Raw genomic sequence first — 22,805 nt, forward strand, 5'->3', positions numbered from 1 at the left:
GTCTGCGAAGGGCAGTGGATTCCTTGCAAAACTGGGAATGTTCAGATGGTATCAAGCTTGGGGGTGAGTCTGTGTGGAATGGGACACCTGAGCAAGGGTGGCCGGAGCACACATGCTTCTCTGCTCACCTGCAAGGGGTCAGACGTAGGTGAATGCAGGTTGTCTCAACACTGCTCTGGGCCCAGCTTCTCTGCCACTTGCTTGGCTTTCCCTGAGGGCTGTCACCCACCCACTGGCTGTCCCCATCGTGTCTTCAGACAACAGAAACCTGAGCAGAAGAAGGGCATTTCTGCTGATTGGGAGGAAAAGCCTTCCCATGACTTTCCCTCTGAGCCTGTTGGCCAGGATGGAGCCGCAAGCTCAGGACCTGGCCACAAGGCAGGGCAGTAAAGCTGGTGTCTGGCATTTTCGGCTTTTATCAGCCAGGAAAGAAGCCGGTCCAAGGAGTGGCCATTGTAATTCTGCAGACAGTGCCGGCTGCAGCGTTTTCACGCCCTGGGGTCTTTTAGGTCTCTTTCAGAAGATATAAAGTTCAGCCACATGGCTAGTTCACATCTCAGCCAACCCATTTGATTGTGCTCCATCCTGGTTGAGAGAGGAGTTATAGATGCACCCCAATTATTCTTGAGAAGCCTAAATGTGAGCCAAACAGGAAGCCGGTGTTTCCTATCCTCTTGTTTCCCATATCCTGCTGCTGTTTGTGGAGTAATTGGAGACAGCAGGACCAGGTCGAGAACTCTCTGCTAAGGAAGAGTGAAGGTTTTTGCGGAAGTGTTGGTATCAGGAATGGAACATGTGTGGGTCATGAACTATATTGCTCGTCAGAGAATCTGTCACACGCCAGCTACCACGTGACAGATATTCCATCTACGACATGATTTTTAGTATCAGATCCGCCCTCCGTGTCAGCTTTTGTCCTGGCTTTCTCTGAATTCCACCGATTTCATTTGACACTGCTCTGTGCGCATGTGTCTAGTAAGCTTCAAGCTATTCCGTAGCAGGATGGAAATGTATACGCAGTGTACTGGATTGTTCAATGGCCACATTTTTGCTTGAGGAACAGAATCCCCTATGTGTTCCAGCGTCCCCTTCCCTCTATGGTCTGAGTGAGAGTTGGCCAACAGAGACACCTGCATGAGATTTGAGAGGCAGCCGGGGAGTCGTGCCTGGTTTGCCCTGAGGCTCTTTGCAGGCTGATATGGTGGCAGACGGATGGGTGGTGTCCAGTGGCTTCAGCCTGTCCTTGCTACACCCCTCCGGGGTGCAGCTCTTCTTCCTGATTGTTGGCCCAGCTGAACGACAATCTAGCACCAGCCATGTGGCTGGGGATCTGCAGTGCCCCTCTTCACCACACAAGCAACCCTACTGCTGTTCTCCTCACTGACCGACCACCACTTGGCCAGCTCTGGTCAGCCCACCCAGCCAGTGCTTCACGAGGCCTGGACAGGGCGTTTTCTCTGATTGTCTCACTTTTCCTTCCAGTTTCTTGCTTTCCGAGCTCCTCCCACAGTAGGGTCAGGTCCACTCCCTAGACTAAATCTTATCCCACAGCACCCATGGCAACTCTCCTCTCGTAACACAGCCTGGATGAGACACATGCTACTCAAACGTGCACAAAGCTGGCCTTCATTTATTTTTCTCTAAGGCATGTTTGGTGCCCCCATCTCTCCCCAGGATAAGAGGATGTGGGATGCTACTTAAACTTGCCAAATTAAGGAAATCCTGTCTCTTATAGTTTAAAACACTCATTTTCTGGGTTAACTTAAACTGTTTTGCATCTCTCTCCCTCCTCTTTCTCCTGGGTGCCCTGTCCCTGGGCACGAGGGAAAACACCCATACTCCTGGTGGGACGGCCCTCTCCCGGCATGTTGATCTCCACGGTGGTATAGCCAGGCTGTCCCTGGAGGCCCTGTACTGCTCTCCCTTGAGATGTGGCTAATTCCATATGGTCCTTCGGGCCAATGTGCTGGAATCTTCTGCTGGATTCCAAGGCCCCTGACATTGTGGGTTTCCTGAATTCCACGCCTAGGCTCTGCGGGAATCAGGGCACTATCAGAACCATTTTGGGAGTGTCTAGAAGTTTAGGGAGAATCCACTAGCAGGGAAGAGGTTTCCAGTCTCCAGAATGTTGAAGAGTAGATGCAGTGGGGATGGAGACATGCCTGGGAAAGCGGGGACTTGAGATACATGTTTCTGAGGTAGGTTCCTGGAGCTGACCTACTCGAGGACATTCCCCAGGAGTGGGGATGGAGTGAAATGACCCTGAAACGGAGCCCACAGGAAACTTACCTCGTGCTCATGCTGGGGAGAGGCTTCAAGGAGAGCAGGCAGGAAGCCCCAGGATTTGGGGGAAGAGCAGAAAGAAGCTCAGGAGAGTGGAAGAATCGTGGACTTTGTAAGTTAACGTCCTGAGTTTAAATCCTGGGTCTAAGGTCGAGGTAGATTCTTTCTTTGAGCCTCTCTTTCCCCAAGTGTTAAATGGGGCCCATGACGTCCCTTCCGCAGGATGACTTGTGAAATAGTCAGCAGGTACTTGGTGCTCTGCAATCCATCATTAGCTACATTCATGACGCATCATTAACCGGCAACAGCCAGAAAGGAAAACAGTAAAAATGCACCACTGTATCTCCTTGCACTCTCCCTGGGTTTCTAGAATCCAGAGGGTGTATATGTTGTCGTACTCACTCCCATTTCTGGCCTCTTTGTTCTCTTATTAAAGCAAAAGGTCCATCTTATAATTTATGGTACCTTAAATCCAGGAGAAAGATTAATTTACTGCCACTCCATACACGTACGACGGAACTGGACACAGTTTGACGTTCATTTTATCTCATTTTGCCCCTAGAGGGCGTGCCCATCTGCTATGGCGGCCCCACCCCTCCCTCTCCCAGTGGAAATTAAGAAATAATTGGATTTTAATGATAAAAATAGAGCTGGGGAACTTCCCTGGTGGCGCAGTGGTTGAGAGTCCAACTGCCAATGCAGGGGACACGGGTTCGCGCCCCGGTCCGGGAAGATCCCACGTGCCGCGGAGTGGCTGGGCCCGTGAGCCATGGCCTCTGAGCCTGTGCGTCCGGAGCCTGTGCTCCGCAACGGGAGAGGCCACAACAGTGAGAGGCCCGCGTACCGCAAAAAAAAAAAAAAAAAAAAATAGAGCTGAAACTTTGACATGGAAAAGTTAAGGTGGTTTTGAATGGTCGCTCATTAAAATGCAAAGTTTCAAAAACAGAACACTCCCGAAGTTCACACAGCAGAGTCTGCTGCCATTATTTCATTAAGTATCTGCGTCACCGCAGGAGACCATAAGCTCCTCGCCAGTGAGGACCGTGTTGTAAGGATCTTTGTATGTCCAGGATTTAGTCTAGTGCCAGGCCCGGTAAATGTCTTTCTAATGAATGATTGAAAAATTGAACCTGGAGAAGAGACAGGTCCATGTGAATTCATGATGCCTGTCAAATTAATAAAAGACTAAGGAAAATCATAAGAAAAATAGATGCTTCCATTATAAAGAGTATAAGAAGGGATTAGCTTGAAACAGTTCCATGAGGGATTCCAGTGAGACTTAGGGAAGAACTTCCTGACACAGAAGCTGTGAATGGGAGTGGATAACAAAGAACAGTGGAGCCCACCCACACCCACTTTCCTACTTTCATTGGTCAGGAGGTGCCTCTGAGTGGGAGGCTAGGTCTAGCTGACCTTCCAAGCTCATTTCAGCCCTGAGACTGTGAATGTGTTTTCCTCACTTATTGCAAATCATTGCTCTTTTCTTCACTGCTGAAATCGAGTCTTGACAATTTTTTTGGAGTCTTCAGAGCATTTCAACCCTGATCTTAACTATCGTGGGCTGGTGGGGATTTCTGTGAATGTAGAAAGCTGAGACGTTGCAGAGGCTGAGTAATGGGCACAAGACCTCCCAGCGGTTCAGTGACTAAGCGAGCTGGGGACTCTCCCCACAGCCCAGACTCTGGTCTCTTTCAAAGACTATATGCATTTTATAAGCCAAACAAACAAAGAAGACTTATTTTGCAGTGAAGGAAAAAAACTCAAAGCAAACCGACAACAATTTTGCCTGACCTTTAAAACCCCTGTAAGCCTCAGGGTTGTTGGCTGTATTTTGTAATAACTCTGATCTTTTTTGACTAAAAAAAAAAAATGCTGATCAGCCTGGGGATGCCAACCCCCATTTGTTACCCTGTTGCTAAGTGATAGCTAAAGAGGATTAACCCTCATAGATCACAGATGCATGGAAACTTCTGCCTTGTGCTTTTGTTTGTAATGATGAAAAATAGAGTATTTGAGGGGAAAAACCCCTTTCCTGCGTCTTTGGCTCTTGAATTGTTTTTAAAGAGCCCCTCTCTGTCCCAAAAAACCCAAAGATGGGAAGGTGCAATAAACAGATTTCTGCAGTCCTGAAGTGCCCCTTACTTGACTTTCTCTTCCTCCTGTCATCATTTCTTTAGCTTGGGCTAAACCTCTGATGACGCAGAAGGCATGAAATGGATCATCTAGCTTTATTTACATATTGTGTAACTGCACTAACCATCAGCTTACTCATCCATAAAATGGGAGAAAAAATAGGATGTATCTCTAGAGGATAAAAATAGATTAGTATGAGAACTGCTTAATTAACATCGTGTCTGCCCAAAGAAAGTACCCGGTAAATACTGGATACTGTTATTACTACCACCGCCATTGTCATGTATCAGTGTCTCTCTGTGGCTTCAGAGTACTATTATTCCAAAGTGAAATGCGCATGTATTTTCTTCTCTTAAAGACTGACTGCAGTTACAAGTTTTGATCGGAGTGTGGACCACCCAGGGGCGAAGGTCACCGCATGTGAAAGCTTTGCCCAGCAGCCTGTACACGGGGCCACACCCTTTGGTTTGCTCATATGAAAAGTGGGCCATTAAGCCCGCTGTAGCTGACACACACTGTCACGAAGTTTGGATGGAGCCGTGGAAATACCGACTCCATGTTCCCTTGTATTCTTGCAATTACTGAAAGTAATTTAGAAATATCACCATTTTTTAACTTTAAAGTATCTCATTAATCTACAGGTGGCACTGCACAGAGCTGACTTTTAATTTATAATGTTTGCATGATAAACAACACTGTGATGAACATCCTTCTACACACATCTGGGCCTCATTGTAAGATTATCTCCTGAGGTGAAATCTCAGAAACTTAGCTGCTGAATCCGATTATCTTTTGATGGGTCACTGGCAGTGTCACAGGAAGTGCCTGGTAGCAGAGGTTACTCATCCCCGTTACCAGGGTGTTAGAGCTGGAGGGGGGAAGACCTGGAGAATTTGTTTCCCTCTGCGTTCCTTTTACTTCTTTTATATTTCTCTGCTGCTTTTTTCTAACCCCCTGATTTATACTTATGACCAAACATTACTGGAGACACACACACACACAGAGAGAGAGAGAGAGAGAGAGAGAGAGAGAGGAAGAAAGAAAGAAAGAGAGACAGAGACAGAGAGACAGAAGTGAAGAGAGAGAATATTCCTCTTGATCATTGCCTTTATTTCCTTTTCAACTGAGCTATTGTCTGTGGCTAGGGTAGGTGGATCCCTAAGCCAGTTTTCCTAATTTTTAAGAATTTAAATCCTGCTTTAGCAATAATGAGGTAGATTATATCAATACTACCCTTTCTGAGAATTCTCTAGATTATTCCTGTTCATTTGCAAGGGAAACTCCCGGATGAAAAAGCTCATATCTTAGAAAAGCAAGAATCCCCATTTATCTCTTTAACCACCGATTTAGCTGCTTTCAAAGAATTGCAAGAGTGCTTTGTTTGTCTCTTTTTCCTTCTGTGTCCACTTTTAACTAAACGCTTCTTTCCAGTGTCTCCATTTCACATTCGCAGAGAAAGGAATTAACTGGACCAGTTACTCACCATCATGGCTTTGTGAGCAGATCTTTGAATCCATCTTATCTTTTCGGCTTCTAGACACCCTATAGGTGGCTACTCTCGGGCTAAGCATCCCTCTGTCATCTAATCAGCTTTCAGTTCTCTGTGTGTGTGTGTGTGTGTGTGTGTGTGTGTGTGTGTGTGTGTATTGACAGTCTATTTGAGCTGCTATAACAGAACACCATAGACTGGGAGGCTTATAAACAAATTATAAGAACAAATTAATTTCTCACAGATCTGGAGGCTTGAACGTCCAAGATCAAGGTGCCAGCATATTCAGTGTCTGGTGAGAGCCCCCTTCCTGGTTCACAGACTGAGTCTTCACATGGTGGAAGGGTTGAGGGAGCTCTCTGGGGTCTCAAGGGCACTAATCCCATTCATGAGGGCGTCGTCCTCATGACCTAATCACCTCCCAAAGCCCCCACCTCCTAAAACCATTACATTGGGAGTTAGTTTGAATTTTGAGAGGACACAAACATTTGGTCTATAGCTGGTGTGTATCACATGGAGTGGAAAGACCCCTCTGATGTTCTGGAGTTTTGAGTGAGGTGTATAGCATTCAGTGAGCTTGTATGGGTGCTCTTACTCAAGGTTTCTCTTAGGTTGTCAAACCAGGGGGGAGAATTGCCAAGCATTTTGTAAAAAGGAGCTCCTGAAAATATCTAAACATTTACCCTGTGACCGGCAATTGCAATCCTAGTTATTTGCCCCAGAGAAATGAAAACATACGGCTGCAAACACCTGAACAAGAATGTTCATAGTAACTTTATTCCTGATAACACAAAATTGGAAAACAGCCCAGGTGTCCATCAAAATGAGAATGGATAACCAACTTTGACATGATTATATGATAGACCACTACTGCCGACAAAAAGAAATGTATTACTGATACACACAACACAGGTGAATCTCAAAAACATTATTCTGAATGAAAAAAGACTTATCCCCCAAAATACAAAATATACGACTCTAATTTACATGAAGTTATAAAGAGGCAAAACTAAAAAAATTTAAAAAATAATAGAAAAAGTTGTTGCCTCTGGGTTGGGAGTGGGGCCTCGGTAGGAAGAGGCATTAGTATTTTTGTTGTGATAATTTCTACATCTTGAAAGGGGTTTGAGTTGCACAGGTGTAGGCATTTGTCAAAACTTAGCAAATGCACACTTAAAATTGGTACATTACATTGTCTGTAATTTTAACTCAGAGGGAAAAAATGTAAACAAATCTTGAACTCTAAAGATATGCACGCTGAGAAATTTAGGGGGAAGTGTACTTATGGCTATAATTTACTTTGAAATTGATTAAAAAATAAGATGGATTGATGGATGGATAGAGAAATGGGTAGGTAGATAGATATGTGATAAAGAAAGAATTAGTAAAATATTAATGGTGGAATTTGGTGATGGGAATATGGGTATTCTCTGAAAATTCTTTCAAATTCGCTGCCTGTTTGAAGTTTCCCAATAGAATGTTGGCTAAATACCTGGTGAGGCAAGGAATGCCATTCAATTAATTTCAATAGTACTCAGTTTAATTTAAGGTCAATGCAACAACAACAAAAAACAATTGAGTACCTGTAATCTATAAAGCAGTGTGTTATGTACTAAGGATACAAGAATAAACAAAGACAAAGTACCTGGCTCAGGAAGCCTACAGTTTCATAAGGGAGACCAAAGAAAACCCAAACTGTCATGGGGACAAACACAGGTCAATGATTTTCTGGAATAGTCTAACTGCAAGTACTTTCATTATTTTTAAATGTTTACGGATTCATTAAGTAAATAACTCAGTGTTATTTGGATCGCTTAACTTTGTAAGACTTTGTATATGAATATATTCACAAATCAGGAAAGAAAATCTTTTAAGTGCAATCTCCCGATTTTGTTTAGGAAAACATTTTTGCTATAATTACATCTGGCCTCTCTGTTGGTTCAGTGACCTTGTTGACATAACATTTAAACTTTACTTTACCCCAAGGAAAGAGGCACAGGAATACATGGAAAAATCAATGAACATCAGAGAAGAAAAGGTTACTGTTTAAGGTTCCCATGGGTTGGAGTTATTTTTAACTTTCCCTCCCCCCGCCCCCGCCCTCTTGCTTTAGTATTTCCCACCTGCAGACCATCCCCCACTACAACCTGGGGGCTCTTTCTAAACCCTGATCATAAGATTGTCCTGCTCAGAAATGTCACGTGACTCTCGGTTGCATAGAGTCTGGTCCCTTCACCTTCGATCTGTACGTACCCTCCATCCATACCTTCTGCTGCGTCCTCTGCATGTCATTTCCCAAACACTAGCTACCCGCAGCCCTGTGAGGTGAGCCTCTGATCCAGCTGATCCCTGTTTACTTAATCTTCACTTTTCATGAAAAGCCCGGCTCTCTAAGAAGTCTCCTTAGGTATTCCCATCTCCACAACCTCAAAGGGGAATTAATCTCGCCCAGCAGCCTCGGCGTTTTCTATCTTTGATGTCTTGTTTAGTACAAGCCGTCTTGGTTTTCGGAATAAGGTGTTTGTGACTACCACCTGCACTACTGTGTGGGCCCCTGAAGGGCAAAGGCTGGGTCTTACTCACCTTTGAATAAACTTTAAGGCACTAAACAGTGCTCTGCCCACAGTGAGAAGACAGCAAATGTTGGTTTAATTAAATCTCGTTTTGCAGAAAAAGTCATCTCTTCTTAAAATTAGCCCACACCGGGCTGAGTCCGTTATTTGTAAATCCATGGGCCAATCCATCCTCCAAAGTACAGCATTTTTTTTTTTTTTTTTTTTTTTTTTTGCGGTACCCGGGCCTCTCACTGTTGTGGCCTCTCCCGTTGCAGAGCACAGGCTCCGGATGCGCAGGCTCAGCGGCCATGGCTCACGGGCGCAGCCGCTCCGCGGCATGTGGAATCTTCCCGGACCGGGGCACGAACCCGTGTCCCCTGCATCGGCAGGCGGACTCTCAACCACTGCGCCACCAGGGAAACCCCAAAGTGCAGCATTTTTAATAGGACCGAAGCCTCCTAACTTATCTTCGGAAAAGACACTGCGTATTTCGACACCAAAGGAGCCTACAGGTTTCATCAGACTTCCATAATCTGGACCTCGTTTCCCAGGTAATCCTGAAGCAGATCACACTTTATCTGGGAGGAGCACAGTTAGCAAAGGCAGGTATTGGTCTTTGTGAGTTTGCATTGCTAATGAATTTATTAAACTGCTTAATTTTTTCCCTCGTAGTTTTGATACTGATCGACTTTTGATTCCTTTGCTGCATGCATAGTGCCATCTTGTGGCCACAATGCATATAACACTCACTTACTCCAATGGTACTTTGGCAGTGGTTTTTGAGCATGTACTTGCTTAGGTCATTGTGCTTCTGTTATTCCATCTATTTCTGTGGTCCAGAGGATCTCCAAATGGAGAAGCGTGTGAATTACTACTAGGTGAACGTACACATAATTCACTGCTAAGCCAACTCAGCTTGGGCTTCATCTACCAAGAGTATATTTAGAAGCAATTATGATGTTTGTATTTTGTGCGTTTTCTTATTTTTTTCATAGCAGTACTCCAAGGGCTGTTTTTCCCTCCTCACCCCAGTAGTTTTCCTCTGATAAAGAGCCCGTGTAAAACTGGGGCGATGGTAGGCGTGGTCCTTAGAGGGGTTGGGAATGACAAAGCTCGAGATTACTCCAGCAGGGTCCAACTCAAGGGTGTCGTGAAACCAAACTTTCTGCTGGATAGAAGCTGAGAGCAGTAGATGAGGGGAAGTGGGACATCTGGGTTCCATCCCAATGTCAGCCTTGAGTAAAAGGACAGAACAATAAAACAAGTCTTTAATACAGTGAGTAGAATGTCTTGACAATCTAAGCAACCGGAATATAGAAAGGAACTCTGAAATAAACACATATGTTGAGTCATTGCAAATAATTCCCATTCTCCACTAAAACCTTCATAGTTCTCTTTATATTCTCAGAGTTTATTGATAAGACTACAATGAGAACAAACGGGCTTGGGATGCAGCAAGTTAGAGGTTGCAAGTAAAATGAAGGATGGACAGATGAGACACATCATAGATCACGCGTAGGTTTAGTAAATCTACTTTGAAAATTTTGTTGGATTTTCAATATTCACAATTGTCCCGTTTGAGCGTATCATGAGAAGACAGATTCCTGCCTTCAGTGATCTGAATTCCTAGTGAGGTTGGGGATAAGATCAATATACGCAAAATAGTTTCTTTTTCTTTAATCTGCATTTTGCCTTTTTTTCCCCCAACAAAGTACCCATAATACAATAAAACATTTTGGTAAAATAACACTTTAAAAGTGAGAAAATTGGAGTGACAGAAAGAAGGGGTTGAACCCAGGCAGTACATCTTCTAAGAAAATAAATTAAGTGGACATTCTGGTTAGCAAATGACAACTTTTTAAGATTTAAAATATTGATAATTTCTGCTAGTCAGAGATAGGGGGCTGTACCAATGGTTTGTTACAAAACAAACCTTAAACTAAGTCTACAAAATGTACAAATATTTATTAGCAGACAGGTCAAGAAAGTCATACAACCTGATTTTGTAACTCACGGCATTTCTACTCTGCCCTAGTCCCTTCTGACTAGCAGTTGATGAAAGGTAGATGGAATCATGTTCAGATGACAGGACGAGACAGCATTGTGGTTGACCAGATGGCAGGAATCTCCTGGGAGTGGAAGGACGCAGGACTGGTGAGATTCCAGTGCTACAGTGGAGCCATCCGACTCTTGGGACCCCCATATTTTCATGCCTCGTTCATGGATCTGCATGTTGGGGGGTGGTGTACCCAATGCCTCAACAATCGCCAGTCTCAAAACCACTCATTTCACCAATTAACAAACTTCTATCCCTTATGCTAGTTAGCAAATCTTCCGATGTGGATTTTTAAAAATATATTTTAAAATTGAAGTATAGTTGAGTTACAGTGTTGTGTTAATTACTGCTGTACAGCAAAGTGATTCAGTCATACATATGTATACATTCTTTTTTTGTATTCTTTTCCATTATGGTTTATCATAGGGTGGTGAATGTAGTTCCGATGTGGATTTTTTTTTTTTTTTTTTTTTGCGGTACTCGGGCCTCTCACTGTTGTGGCCTCTGCCGTTGCAGAGCACAGGCTCCGGACACGCAGGCTCAGCGGCCATGGCTCACGGGTCCAGCTGCTCCGTGGCATGTGGGATCTTACCGGACCGGGGCACGAACCCGTGTCCTCTGCATCGGCAGGCGGACTCTCAACCACTGCGCCACCAGGGAAGCCCGCGATGTGGATTTTGATAATGATATTTGAAGGGCTAAGTAACCACCCCCGGAGTGTCAATTTCTGATCAGAATCCTTCAAACACTAAGCACACCTCGGAAATAAATTAGAACTAAGTTGTACACGTTTATCACACACCTTACACTGAAGTGAAAATGAAGTGAATTATCTCGTCGATATTATAACAGAAGTCATGATGAAGAAGAAGATCAACATATCTTATTTTAAGGTCTTTGTATCAACATTTTTTTAAACTAGTAGGGAAGATAGGGGGAGAATAATTTGTAGTGACCTAAATTTAGAATACAAAAGAAACCAGGAGGACTTCCCTGGTGGCGCAGTGGTTGAGAGTCCGCCTGCCGATGCAGGCGACACGGGTTCGTGCCCTGGTCCGGGAAGATCCCACATGCCGCAGAGCGGCTGGGCCCGTGAGCCATGGCCGCTGAGCCTGCGCGTCCGGAGCCTGTGCTCCGCAACGGGAGAGGCCACAACAGTGAGAAGCCCACGTACCGCAAAAAAAGAAAAAGAAAAAAAAAAGAAAACCAGGAAAGGCCACTGAGCTAGGTAGAGAAGCCTCAGAAGCAAGTAAGAAAAAAAAATTAATCCTTGGAATGAGTTCCACGGGAGAGGACCATTATGCTTCCCCTCGCTTAGCTGAAGAGTCATTTGTGGTGCATGGATTGCAGAAACCTCTGAGGAAGCAGAAAAGCTTGTACGTAGCCCGCGTCCAATGCTGCTGAGCTGGGGTATTTGGTGCTGTCAACGATCTTAGGTCCCCAGGTTTGGAATCTGTACAACCAGGTGTGATTGCCTTTGAGGTTTTCTCTAAAGTTTCAGTAGATACTCTGCAGTGTCTTCGTTCAAGCTACTTTCAAGTCAGGTTTAAATTTTATTACTGTTTCAAGCAATGTGCATTAATTATTAACCAAATAGTTGGATGAAGAAACTCATGGCTTTCATGGGAAAAAATAGTACAGCTCTTCAAGCTAAGTCTGTTTGTTTACTAGGTGTTACGGGCTGAGTCCTGTTCCCTCAAAATTCAGCTGTTGAAACCCTAATCCCTAGTACCTCGGAACGTGACTGTGTTTGGAGCTAAGGTCTTGACAGAGGTGAAGTTAAAACAAGGTCATCAGGATGGACCCTAATTCAATATGACCAGTGTCCTTATGCAAGGAGGAAATTTGGACATAGAGACTTAGTGACGTAGCAAGATCCACAACGTGTAAGTTCGAGGTTTATGTACATTGTGAGGCAGTAGAATATTTGAAGGCAGACTACATAAATTAAAGATGCACACTGTAATTTCTAGAACTATGGTGCCAAAAACCTTTCCACAATGACACAAATGGTCTATATTTGTGCTGTTCAGTTGGTAGCCACTTGCCACATACCGTGTAGCCCTAGAATCTAAGGGCAAGTAGAAATCTTAAAAAAGAAAACACGGAATTTTTCCTAATGCGAAAAGGGAAAGAAATTTCCACCCCCACCCCCTCTTTACTTTAGAAAACTGGTAATTGTTAATTCTTTCTCTGCCCTTTCAGATGGTATATCAATCTTTTAAAAACTAAATAAGCCTTTTGCCAGCTTTACAGGCAGGAATGTCTTTCTCAAGGACTTGGGAGCCATCTCTTTGAACATCAAAGAAGAAACACCCCTATCTCTCCTTCTCCATGGGTGCCTGTCTCCAAATCGTAACTAGCTACCTGTCATAGATATTAAAAGTTTTATTTCTTTGGATAAGGGCAATCAACAAACACAATGGCCACCTCAATTACCAGGGGAATTTAAGATGAGCTGTGTATGAAAATGGTTCTGGCACGCCTTGCTTGAGAACTAGTTACCGTTTATCTTGTGAACAAGTACGTAATCAGTTGTGCGCCTGGTAAGAGATTTTCTTCTGTCTTTGCAATTTCTTTACGGGTTGCCTATGATGCACATTGCATTCTGGCTTAATGTTTATTCAGTAATAAATCTGTTTTCTTTCTCTTCTACCTTTGTGAGAGTTTTTCTGGGTTGGCAGGAGATTTTGTTTTTAATTAGATTTCCACAAGAGCAACCAGTTAAAAAAATAAACATGAGGAGGTATAGTTAAAAGGTCAGTAGAAGAGCTACAGTGGAATTCTAGAACACACAACACACAAAGAAACACAGAAAATAAGGAGCAGAGAAATGAAAGAACAGATGGGACCAAGAAAAAAACAAACACCAAGATGGTAGGTTTAAACTCATCCATGTGAATAACTGCTGTAAGTAAATTAAAACTTCCCATGAGAGAGCAAGACCTATCTATACGATAATTACAAGAAACACACATTGGAAATATAAAGGCATAGACAGGTTGAGAATAAAAGGGTCAAAAAAGATACACCATGCAGACTGTAAGCCTAAGAAAGCTGGAGTGGTGAGTGTTAGGCAAAGCAGATTTCAAGACAAAAAATATAACCAGAGATGAAGACATGCTATGATGAGTCATTTCTTTGGAAAGACACAATAATTCTAAATGTATTTGTATCTAATAACACAGATATAACAATTTTTCAAGGTACAAGAAGTAAACAGAGGAAGAATTAAAAACAAAACCACAATCAATTGGAGATGGTAACTTTCCTCTCTCAGCAATTAATGGAAAAAGTAGACAAAATAATCAATAGCGATATAGAGGATTTGAACTACACTAATATGGTGAAATGAAGAGATTTCTGTATGTTAAAGAAGTAAGATTTAATTATCTGACAGCTATTATGTGAAACACCTGATTTCTAGATGATACTTGATAAGCAACGTCTTACTGTATAAATTTCGATGTAGTGGTGACTGGAATATGTCTGTAGCGATTCAGGAAATCAATCAAGAGTTGCTCCCATGTGCCACTTGGGGTGGGAGCCCTGTGGTCACAGAACAGTCTTCACGCTTTAGGATGTCACGATGCACCCGTGTTGTGAAATACTTATTAATGTCACACTATAGCATAGGCAGAAACTCTGACCTTTTCTCTTGTAAACTATAATAATAAACTATAACAGCCTCTCCACACTGGTTCAATGATTTCATCTCTTGGGGTCAGATGTGCAAGCCTTCTTCAGCCAAATCCACAGGTTCCTCCAGTGTTAATTTCTGGGCAGACGGCAAAACTCAGTCCCTTAGAACAAGGTTACTAGACTGGACAAATAGAAATACAGAACTCCCAGTTAAACCTGAATTTCAGATAATAGATAATTTTTTACTATGGGACATAACTTACACTAAAACACTATTCATTATTGGTTTGAAACTCAAATTTAACTGGGCCTTCTGTTTTCTACCCTACTTAGGAAGGGAAATATATTCTTGCAAGGAGGCTGGCTGAGCAGGATATAAGCAGTTCGAATTAAGATGCCAAAGTCCCATAAGCACCTGCCTTCAGAGTGCTGTCTCCTCCCTGACGACCAGCTATACTCCTTGTATGCTACGATGGGGGCAATAAGAATATGAGGGCAATAAGAAGATGAGGGCAATAAGAAGATGGGGACAGTAAGAAGATACGGGCAATCCACCAGAGGGCAGACAGCAGAAGCAAGAAGAACTACAATCCTGCAGCCTGTGGAACAAAAACCACATTCACAGAAAGATAGACAAGATGAAAAGACAGAGGGCTATGTACCAGATGAAGGAACAAGATAAAACCCCAGAAAAACAACTAAATGAAGTGGAGATAGGCAACCTTCCAGATAAAGAATTCAGAATAATGATAGTGAAGATGATCCAGGACCTCGGAAAAAGACTGGAGGTAAAGATCGAGAACATGCAAGAAATGTTTAACAAAGACCTAGAAGAATTAAAGAACAAACAAACAGAGATGAACAATACAATAACTGAAATGAAAACTACACTACAAGGAACCAATAGCAGAATAACTGAGGCAGAAGAATGGATAAGTGACCTGGAAGACAGAATGGTGGAATTCACTGCTGAGGAACAGAATAAAGAAAAAAGAATGAAAAGAAATGAAGACAGCCTAAGAGACCTCTGGGACAACATTAAATGCAACAACATTGGCATTATAGGGGCCCCAGAAAGAGAAGAGAGAGAGAAGGGACCGGAGAAAATATTTGAAGAGATTATAGTCAAAAATGTCCCTAACATGGGAAAGGAAATAGCCACCCAAGTCCAGGAAGCGCAGAGAGTCCCATACAGGATAAACCCAAGGAGAAACACGCTGAGACACATAGTAATCAAATTGGCAAAAATTAAAGACAAAGAAAAATCATTGAAAGCAGCAAGGGAAAAATGACAAATAACATACAAGGGAACTCCCATAAGGTTAACAGCTGATTTCTCAGCTGAAATTCTACAAGGCAGAAGAGAGTGGCATGATATACTTAAAGTGATGAAAGGGAAGAACCTACAACCACGATTACTCTATCCGGCAAGAATCCCATTCAGATTCGATGGAGAAATCAAAAGCTTTACAGACAAGCAAAAGCTAAGAGAATTCAGCACCACCAAACCAGCTCTATAACAAATGCTAAAGGAACTTCTCTAAGTGGGAAACACAAGAGAAGAAAAGGACCTACTAACAAACCCAAAACAATTAAGAAATGGTCATAGGAACATACATATTGATAATTACCTTAAACATGAATGGATTAAATGGTCCAATCAAAAGATACAGGCTTGCTGAATGGATACAAAAAACAAGACCCATATATATGCTGTCTACAAGAGGCCCACTTCAGACCTAGAGACACATACAGACTGAAAGTGAGGGGATGGAAGAAGATATTCCACGCAAATGGAAATTAAAAGAAAGCTGGAATAGCAATACTCATATCAGATAAAATAGACTTTAAAATAAAGAATGTTACAAGAGACAAGGAAGGACACTACATAAAGATCAAGGGATCAATCCAAAAAGAAGATATAATAATTATAAATATATATACAACCAGCATAGGAACACCTCAATACATAAGGCAACTGCTAACAGCTATAAAAGAGGAAATTGACAGTAACACAATAATAGTGGGGGACTTTAACACCTCACTTACACCAATGGACAGATCTTCCAAACAGAAAATTAATAAGGAAACACAAGCTTTAAATGACACAATCGACCAGATAGATTTAATTGATATTTATAGGACATTCCATCCTAAAACAGCAGATTACACTTTCTTCTCAAGCGCGCATGGAACATTCTCCAGGATAGATCACATCGTGGACCACAAATCAAGCATCAGTAAATTTAGGAAAATTGAAATCGTATCAAGCTTCTTTTCTGACCACAACGCTATGAGATTAGAAATCAATTACAGGGAAAATAAAGTAAAAAAACACAAACACATGGAGGCTAAACAATACGTCACTAAATAACCAAGAGATCACTGAAGAAATCAAAGAGGAAATCAAAAAATACCTGGAGACAAATGACAATGAAAACACGATGATCCAAAACCTATGGGATGCAGCAAAAGCAGTTCTAAGAGGGAAGTTTATAGCTATACAAGCCTACCTCAAGAAACAAGAAAAATATCAAATAAACAATCTAACCTTACACCTAAAGAAACTAGAGAAAACACAAACAAAACCCAAAGTTAGCAGAAGGAAAGAAATCATAAAGATCAGATCAGAAATAAATGAAATAGAAACAAAGAAAACAATAGCAAAGATCAATAAAACTAATAGCTGGTTCTTTGAGAAGATAAACAAAATAGATAAACCATTAGCCAGACTCATCAAGAAAAAGAGGGAGAGGACTCAAATCAATAAAATTAGAAATGAAAAAGAAGTTACAACAGACACTGCAGAAATACAAAGCATCCTAAGAGACTACTACAAGCAACTCTATGCCAATAAAATGGACAACCTGGAAGAAATGGACAAATTCTTAGAAAAGTCTAACCTTCCAAGACTGAACCAGGAAGAAATAGAAAATATGAACAGTGCAATTACATGTAATGAAATTGAAACTGTGATTAAAAATCTTCCAACAAACAAAAGTCCAGGACCAGATGGCTTCACAGGTGAATTCTATCAAACATTTAGAGAAGAGTTAACACTATTCTTCTCAAACTCTTCCAAAGAATTGCAGAGGAAGGAACACTCCCAAACTCATTCTTTGAGGCCACCATCACCATGATACCAAAACCAGACAAAGATACTACAAAAAAAGAAAATTACAGACCAATATCACTGATGAATATAGATGGCAAAATCCTCAACAAAATACTAGCCAACAGAGTCCAACAACACATTAAAAGAATCATACACCATGCTCAAGTGGGATTTATCCCAGGGATGCAAGGATTCTTCAATATATGCAAATCAATCAATGTGATACACCATATTAAAAAATTGAAGAATAAAAACCGTATGATCTCAATAGATGCATAAAAAAACTTCTGACAAAATTCAACACCCATTTATGATAAAAACTCTCCAGAAAGTGGACATACAGGGAACCTACCTCAACATAATAAAGGCCATATATGAAAAACCCACAGCAAACATCATTCTCAATGGTGTAAAACTGAAAGCATTTCCTCTAAGATCAGGAACAAGACAAGGATGTCCACTCTCACCACTATTAGTCAACATGGTTTTGGAAGTCCTAGCTACAGCAATCAGAGAAGAAAAAGAAAAAAAAGGAATACAAGTTGGAAAAGAAGAAGTAAAACTCACTGTTTGCAGATGACATGATACTCTACATACAGAATCCTAAAGATGCCACCAGAAAACTACTAGAGCTAATCAATGAATTTGGTAAAGTTGCAGGGTACAAAATTAATGCACAGAAATCTCTTGCATTCCTATATACAAATGATGAATAATCTGAAAGAGAAATTAAGGAAACACTCCCATTTACCATTGTAACAAAAAGAATAAAATACCTAGGAATAAACTTACCTATGGAGACAAAAGAGCTGTATGCAGAAAACTATAAGACACTGATGAAAGAAATTAAAGATGATACCAACAGGTGGAGAGATATACCATGTTCTTGGATTGGAAGAATCAACATTGTGAAAATGACTATACTACCCAAAGCAACCTACAGATTCAATGCAATCCCTACCAAATTACCAACAGCATTTTTTACAGAACTAGAACAAAAAATCTTAAAATTTGTATGGAGACACAAAAGACCCCGTATAGCCAAAGCAGTTTTGAGGGAAAATAATGGACCTGGAGGAATCAGACTCCCTGACTTCAGACTATACTATAAAGCTACAGTAATCAAGACAATATGGTACTGGCACAAAAACAGAAATATAGATCAATGGAACAAGATAGAAAGCCCAGAGATAAACCCACGAACCTACGGTCAACTAATCTATGACAAAGGAGGCAAGGATATACAATAGAGAAAAGACAGTCTCTTCAATAAGTGGTGCTGGGAAAACTGGACAGCTTCTTGCAAAAGAATGTAATTAGAACACTCCCTAACACCATACACAAAAATAAACTCAAAATGGATTAGAGACCTAAATGTAAGAGCGGACACTATAAAACTCTTAGAGGAAAACATAGGCAGAAGACTCTTTGACATAAATCACAGCAAGATCTTTTCTGATTCACCTCCTAGAGTAATGGAAATAAAAGCAAAAATAAACAAATGGGACCTAATGAAACTTCAAAGCTTTTGCACAGCAAAGGAAACCATAAACAAGATGAAAAGACAACCCTCAGAATGGGAGAAAATGTTTGCAAATGAATCAACGGACAAAGAATTAATCTCCAAAATATATAAACAACTCATGCAGCTCAATGTTAAAAAAAGAAACAACCCAATCAAAAAATGGGCAGAAGACCTAGATAGACATTTCTCCAAAGAAGACATACAGATGGCCAAGAAGCACATGAAAAGCTGCTCAACATCACTAATTATTAGAGAAATGCAAATCAAAACTACAATGAGTTATCACCTCACACCAGTTAGAATGGGCATCATCAGAAAATGTACAAACAACAAATGCTGGAGAGGATGTGGAGAAAAGGGAACCCTCTTGCACTGTTGGTGGGAATGTAAATTGATACAGCCACTATGGAGAACAGTATGGAGGTTCCTTTAAAAACTAAAAATAGAATTACCATATGACCCAGCAATCCCACTACTGGGCATATGCCCAGAGAAAACCATAATTCAAAAAGACACATGCACCCCAATGTTCATTGCAGCACTATTTACAACAGCCAGGTCATGGAAGCAACCTAAATGCCCATCGACAGACGAATGGAGAAAGAAGATGTGGTATATATATACAATGGACTATTACTCACCCATAAAAATGAATGAAACTGGGTCATTTGTAGAGACGTGGATGGATCTAGAGACTGTCATACAGAGTGAAGTAAGTCAGAAAAAGAAAAACAAATATCGTATATTAACGCAGATATATGGAACCTAGAAAAATCGTACAGATGAACCGGTTTGCAGGGCAGAAATTGAGACACCGATGTAGAGAACAAACGTATGGGCACTAAGGAGGGAAAGCAGCGTGGGGTCGTGGTGGTGGGATGAACTGGGAGTTTGGGATTGACGTGTATACACTGATGTGTATAAAATTGATGACTAATAAGAACCTGCTGTATAAAAAAATAAATAAAATAAAATTCAAAAAAAAATAGACCTTATTTAACAAGGAAAAAGAAAGAAGATATGGGCAGTAAGAAGATGGGGGCAATAAGAAGATATGGGCAAGAGGCTGCAGAGAAGGTCGCCTTTTTATTTAAATATTTTGATGATACACATACAATTACAACGTTTCTTCCGTAGGACAAATGTAAAAACTAATACAATCACCCTTTCAGGAACAAAGAAAATCATTTAGAAAATGTGGTGACTTTATATATAGGAGACATGTTAGGTTTTTTAAGCCTGTCTGAGGAGGAAATTTAAGACCAAGTTTTGTCTGGAGTACATAGGTCACATTCACATTTTCACACAGTAGTGATATTCTTGTTGCAGACTTGGCAAAAAATAACTACTAAGTCTATAATGAAAGAAAAGCAAAAACAATTAGTACGTAGAGAATAAAAAATTTATAGCATGGAACAGTGACCTTCATTTTGGCCACAGGCTTATGGTGTCTAAAAATATTTGCCTTTTATTCATACACGTCAGTGGGAGTAAAAAAGTATAAACCTTTTGCATAACACATTTTTAAAAGTGTGCCACAAAATGAATTTTTAGAGATTAATTTTCCTAGTAAATATATTAAAAATTCATGAAATCACAGCCTTTGAAATTTATGGAAATTATTTTGTTGTGGAGGATATTTATATAATTGATTACTGATATGCACTTATACTTTGAAATCTGAAATGGATCATTTCTTCAGGGAGCAATAAAAATACTCTATTTATTTGGCCAAAACACCCAAAACACTTTTCAGAAAGAAAGGCAAGATGTACAAATTCAGGTCAGCTACACAATATTTAATATTCCATGTAGTAAGCCATGACCAGCTAGTCAAGGACTTTGAGATATGGAATAAATCATAATTTCAAACTCATAATTATAGAAATTATAGGGTCTTTCAGTATTTTTTGCAAGTATAGATAAAAGAGAGTAGCTTCTAAAATTCAGTTTAATTCTACAAATATTGATTTGGCACCCATGGTAGGCACTGAGGATTTATAGCAGTGAAAAGGATTCTTACCACCATGTATATAGTTAATTTAGACGTACTAAATTAGAAGATAATGTATCCTGAGTTTTTTAATAGTATATTATTCCTATAAAAATAAAGTGATTTTATATTTATGAATTTTGCCCTCAATTATTCTACTGAATTTGAAGTATTTAATATTTTCATGATTACTGAGTGACAAAGGGAAGGTATAATGCTATTTTTGAGGTCATACAACACACGCACACACACAGAGTCACACGCACACACACACACAGAGTTACGTGCACAGAAACACACAATGTGTGTTCTTACCATGTCAGTGTTCCAAAATTCAATTAACCTTACGTGGATTGAAGGGCCTCTAGTTTTAAGGAAATCAAACAAGCAAAACGGGTCACTCAAACTGTGCGTGTATCTTTGGATAAATAAGTTGTTGATAATCTGCTAGGTGCAGGAACGTATGGAATATAGAACAGCAATGTTAAATGTTAACATGGTAGGCAAAGAGGCCCACTCAGTTTCATGGGGGGCTCTGTCGGATGGCTCATGAACTGGACACTTTGTTAATTTGATAAAATTCTTAGAAGCCAGATTTATTCTCTATTTAACTTGCTTTGTGAGTATTGTGAATATTGTTTGGCCATAAGTCACTCAAAGGCACCTAAGTCACAGCATCATCATTATGCCCCCTCAGTAAGTCCTGGGGCATTTCTGAATTGCACTCCTAGAAGCTGAGACAGTGAGGTTCTCTGCATATTAGTGACTGAGAAAAATTTGAAGCGCAAGGTATATGTGCCTCTTACATCTGTAAGGCTCATGAAAAGCCAGGTCCTTTGAAAACATGAAATGAGTCACTGCTAGCTAAACTCTGGGGCAGTGTCTGGTTAGGAGAACTGCTGGACTGTGCTAGGCTTGGAGACCCTGGTGGAAGATGTGGTTATTGTATAATTAGAATGACTAGACTCCTTGAAGCCTGAGTCTGGCGGAGGGCCCGGGACTCCAGCTCCAGAAACCACAGTCTTTTTGGCCATTACAGAGGTTTCGGAAGGAATCTGGTAATTAGATTGCAGAGTGGAAGCTGGTGTTAGCACTCTTTCCATCACTGTCATGTTCTGTCCTACGGCTACACTGTGCGTGGCCAGAGGGGGCTGCACACGGGAGCTGGGGGTGAGGAAGCGCTCTCTTTCCCGCACCATAACATAGTGTGAATCGGGCAGATGCAGGGTGCCCTCCAGGGGGCCAGGTGAGCCCCCGTGAGGCTGGATGACTCTCTCGGTAACCATGATGCTACCCTCGCTAGCGTACTGCTGCTCTCCCAAGAGGGACGCCGGGGCATAGACCCGCTCTGTCACCATCAGGCCTTCGGACTGTCTGGGGTCCAGGACCACAGTGCTCAGTGGCACTGTGGAGCCCGTGGTATAGGAAGTTTCTGTCACTATCACGTTACCAGAAGCCAATGGATCTGAAAGTGGTGCAGCTACCTTTTGAGCCTGCCTAGAAGACACAGATTTTTCAGTGACTATTTCCTGAGTGACTTTCTCTGTGTTTGCTTCATGCAAAGGTTTTGGAACTTGAAAGCTGCTACCGGAGGGATAAGTATTCTCGGAATTAACCCTGGTTTGCTCATAGAATGAATGTGAAGCTGCCTTCAAGTCTGTTTCTCTCATAGGTTTTGGCCTCTGCTCGATTTCCATATCCATCTCTATTTTTTGACCCCAGCAAACTTCAGCGAGTGTCTTGAATTTCAATCCTAAGTCATCTAAGAAGCCGTCATCTAGCTCTCCTTCAATAAAACTGCAACAGCCAATGGAACCCTGGAGAGAGTCAGTTTCTTCCTGAGAGTAAACCAGAAGGCAATCTTTGGCTGTGTGAATGTCATCTTCCTCGGCATAAGAGGCAGCTTTCTAAAACGGAAAGAAGAACAGGCATATAATGAGTGACGCACTTCCTTTAAGAACAAGCCTCTAGATCCCTGCTCAAAATGTTTAACCTCGGTCTTGTAGTTAGACAA

The 22,805-nt window shown here is 41.3% G+C and overlaps 1 protein-coding gene across 8 annotated transcripts in view; it reads right to left on the reverse strand.

Annotated features, from left to right (window-relative positions):
* Positions 1 to 19,865: 19,865 nt before the first annotated feature.
* DSG2 (desmoglein 2) overlaps positions 19,866 to 22,805 on the reverse strand; it is a 63,450-nt gene continuing 60,510 nt past the window's right edge. For all 8 annotated transcript variants that reach the window (XM_049698146.1, XM_033435242.2, XM_033435244.2 and 5 more), the window contains one exon: positions 19,866 to 22,698. In XM_049698146.1, the coding sequence (XP_049554103.1) occupies positions 21,679 to 22,698 (1,020 nt within the window). In that variant the 3' untranslated portion in view covers positions 19,866 to 21,678. The remainder of the gene's footprint in view (positions 22,699 to 22,805) is intronic.

The sequence above is a fragment of the Orcinus orca genome, chromosome 15, assembly GCF_937001465.1.
Source record: "Orcinus orca chromosome 15, mOrcOrc1.1, whole genome shotgun sequence".
NCBI lineage: Eukaryota > Metazoa > Chordata > Mammalia > Artiodactyla > Delphinidae > Orcinus > Orcinus orca.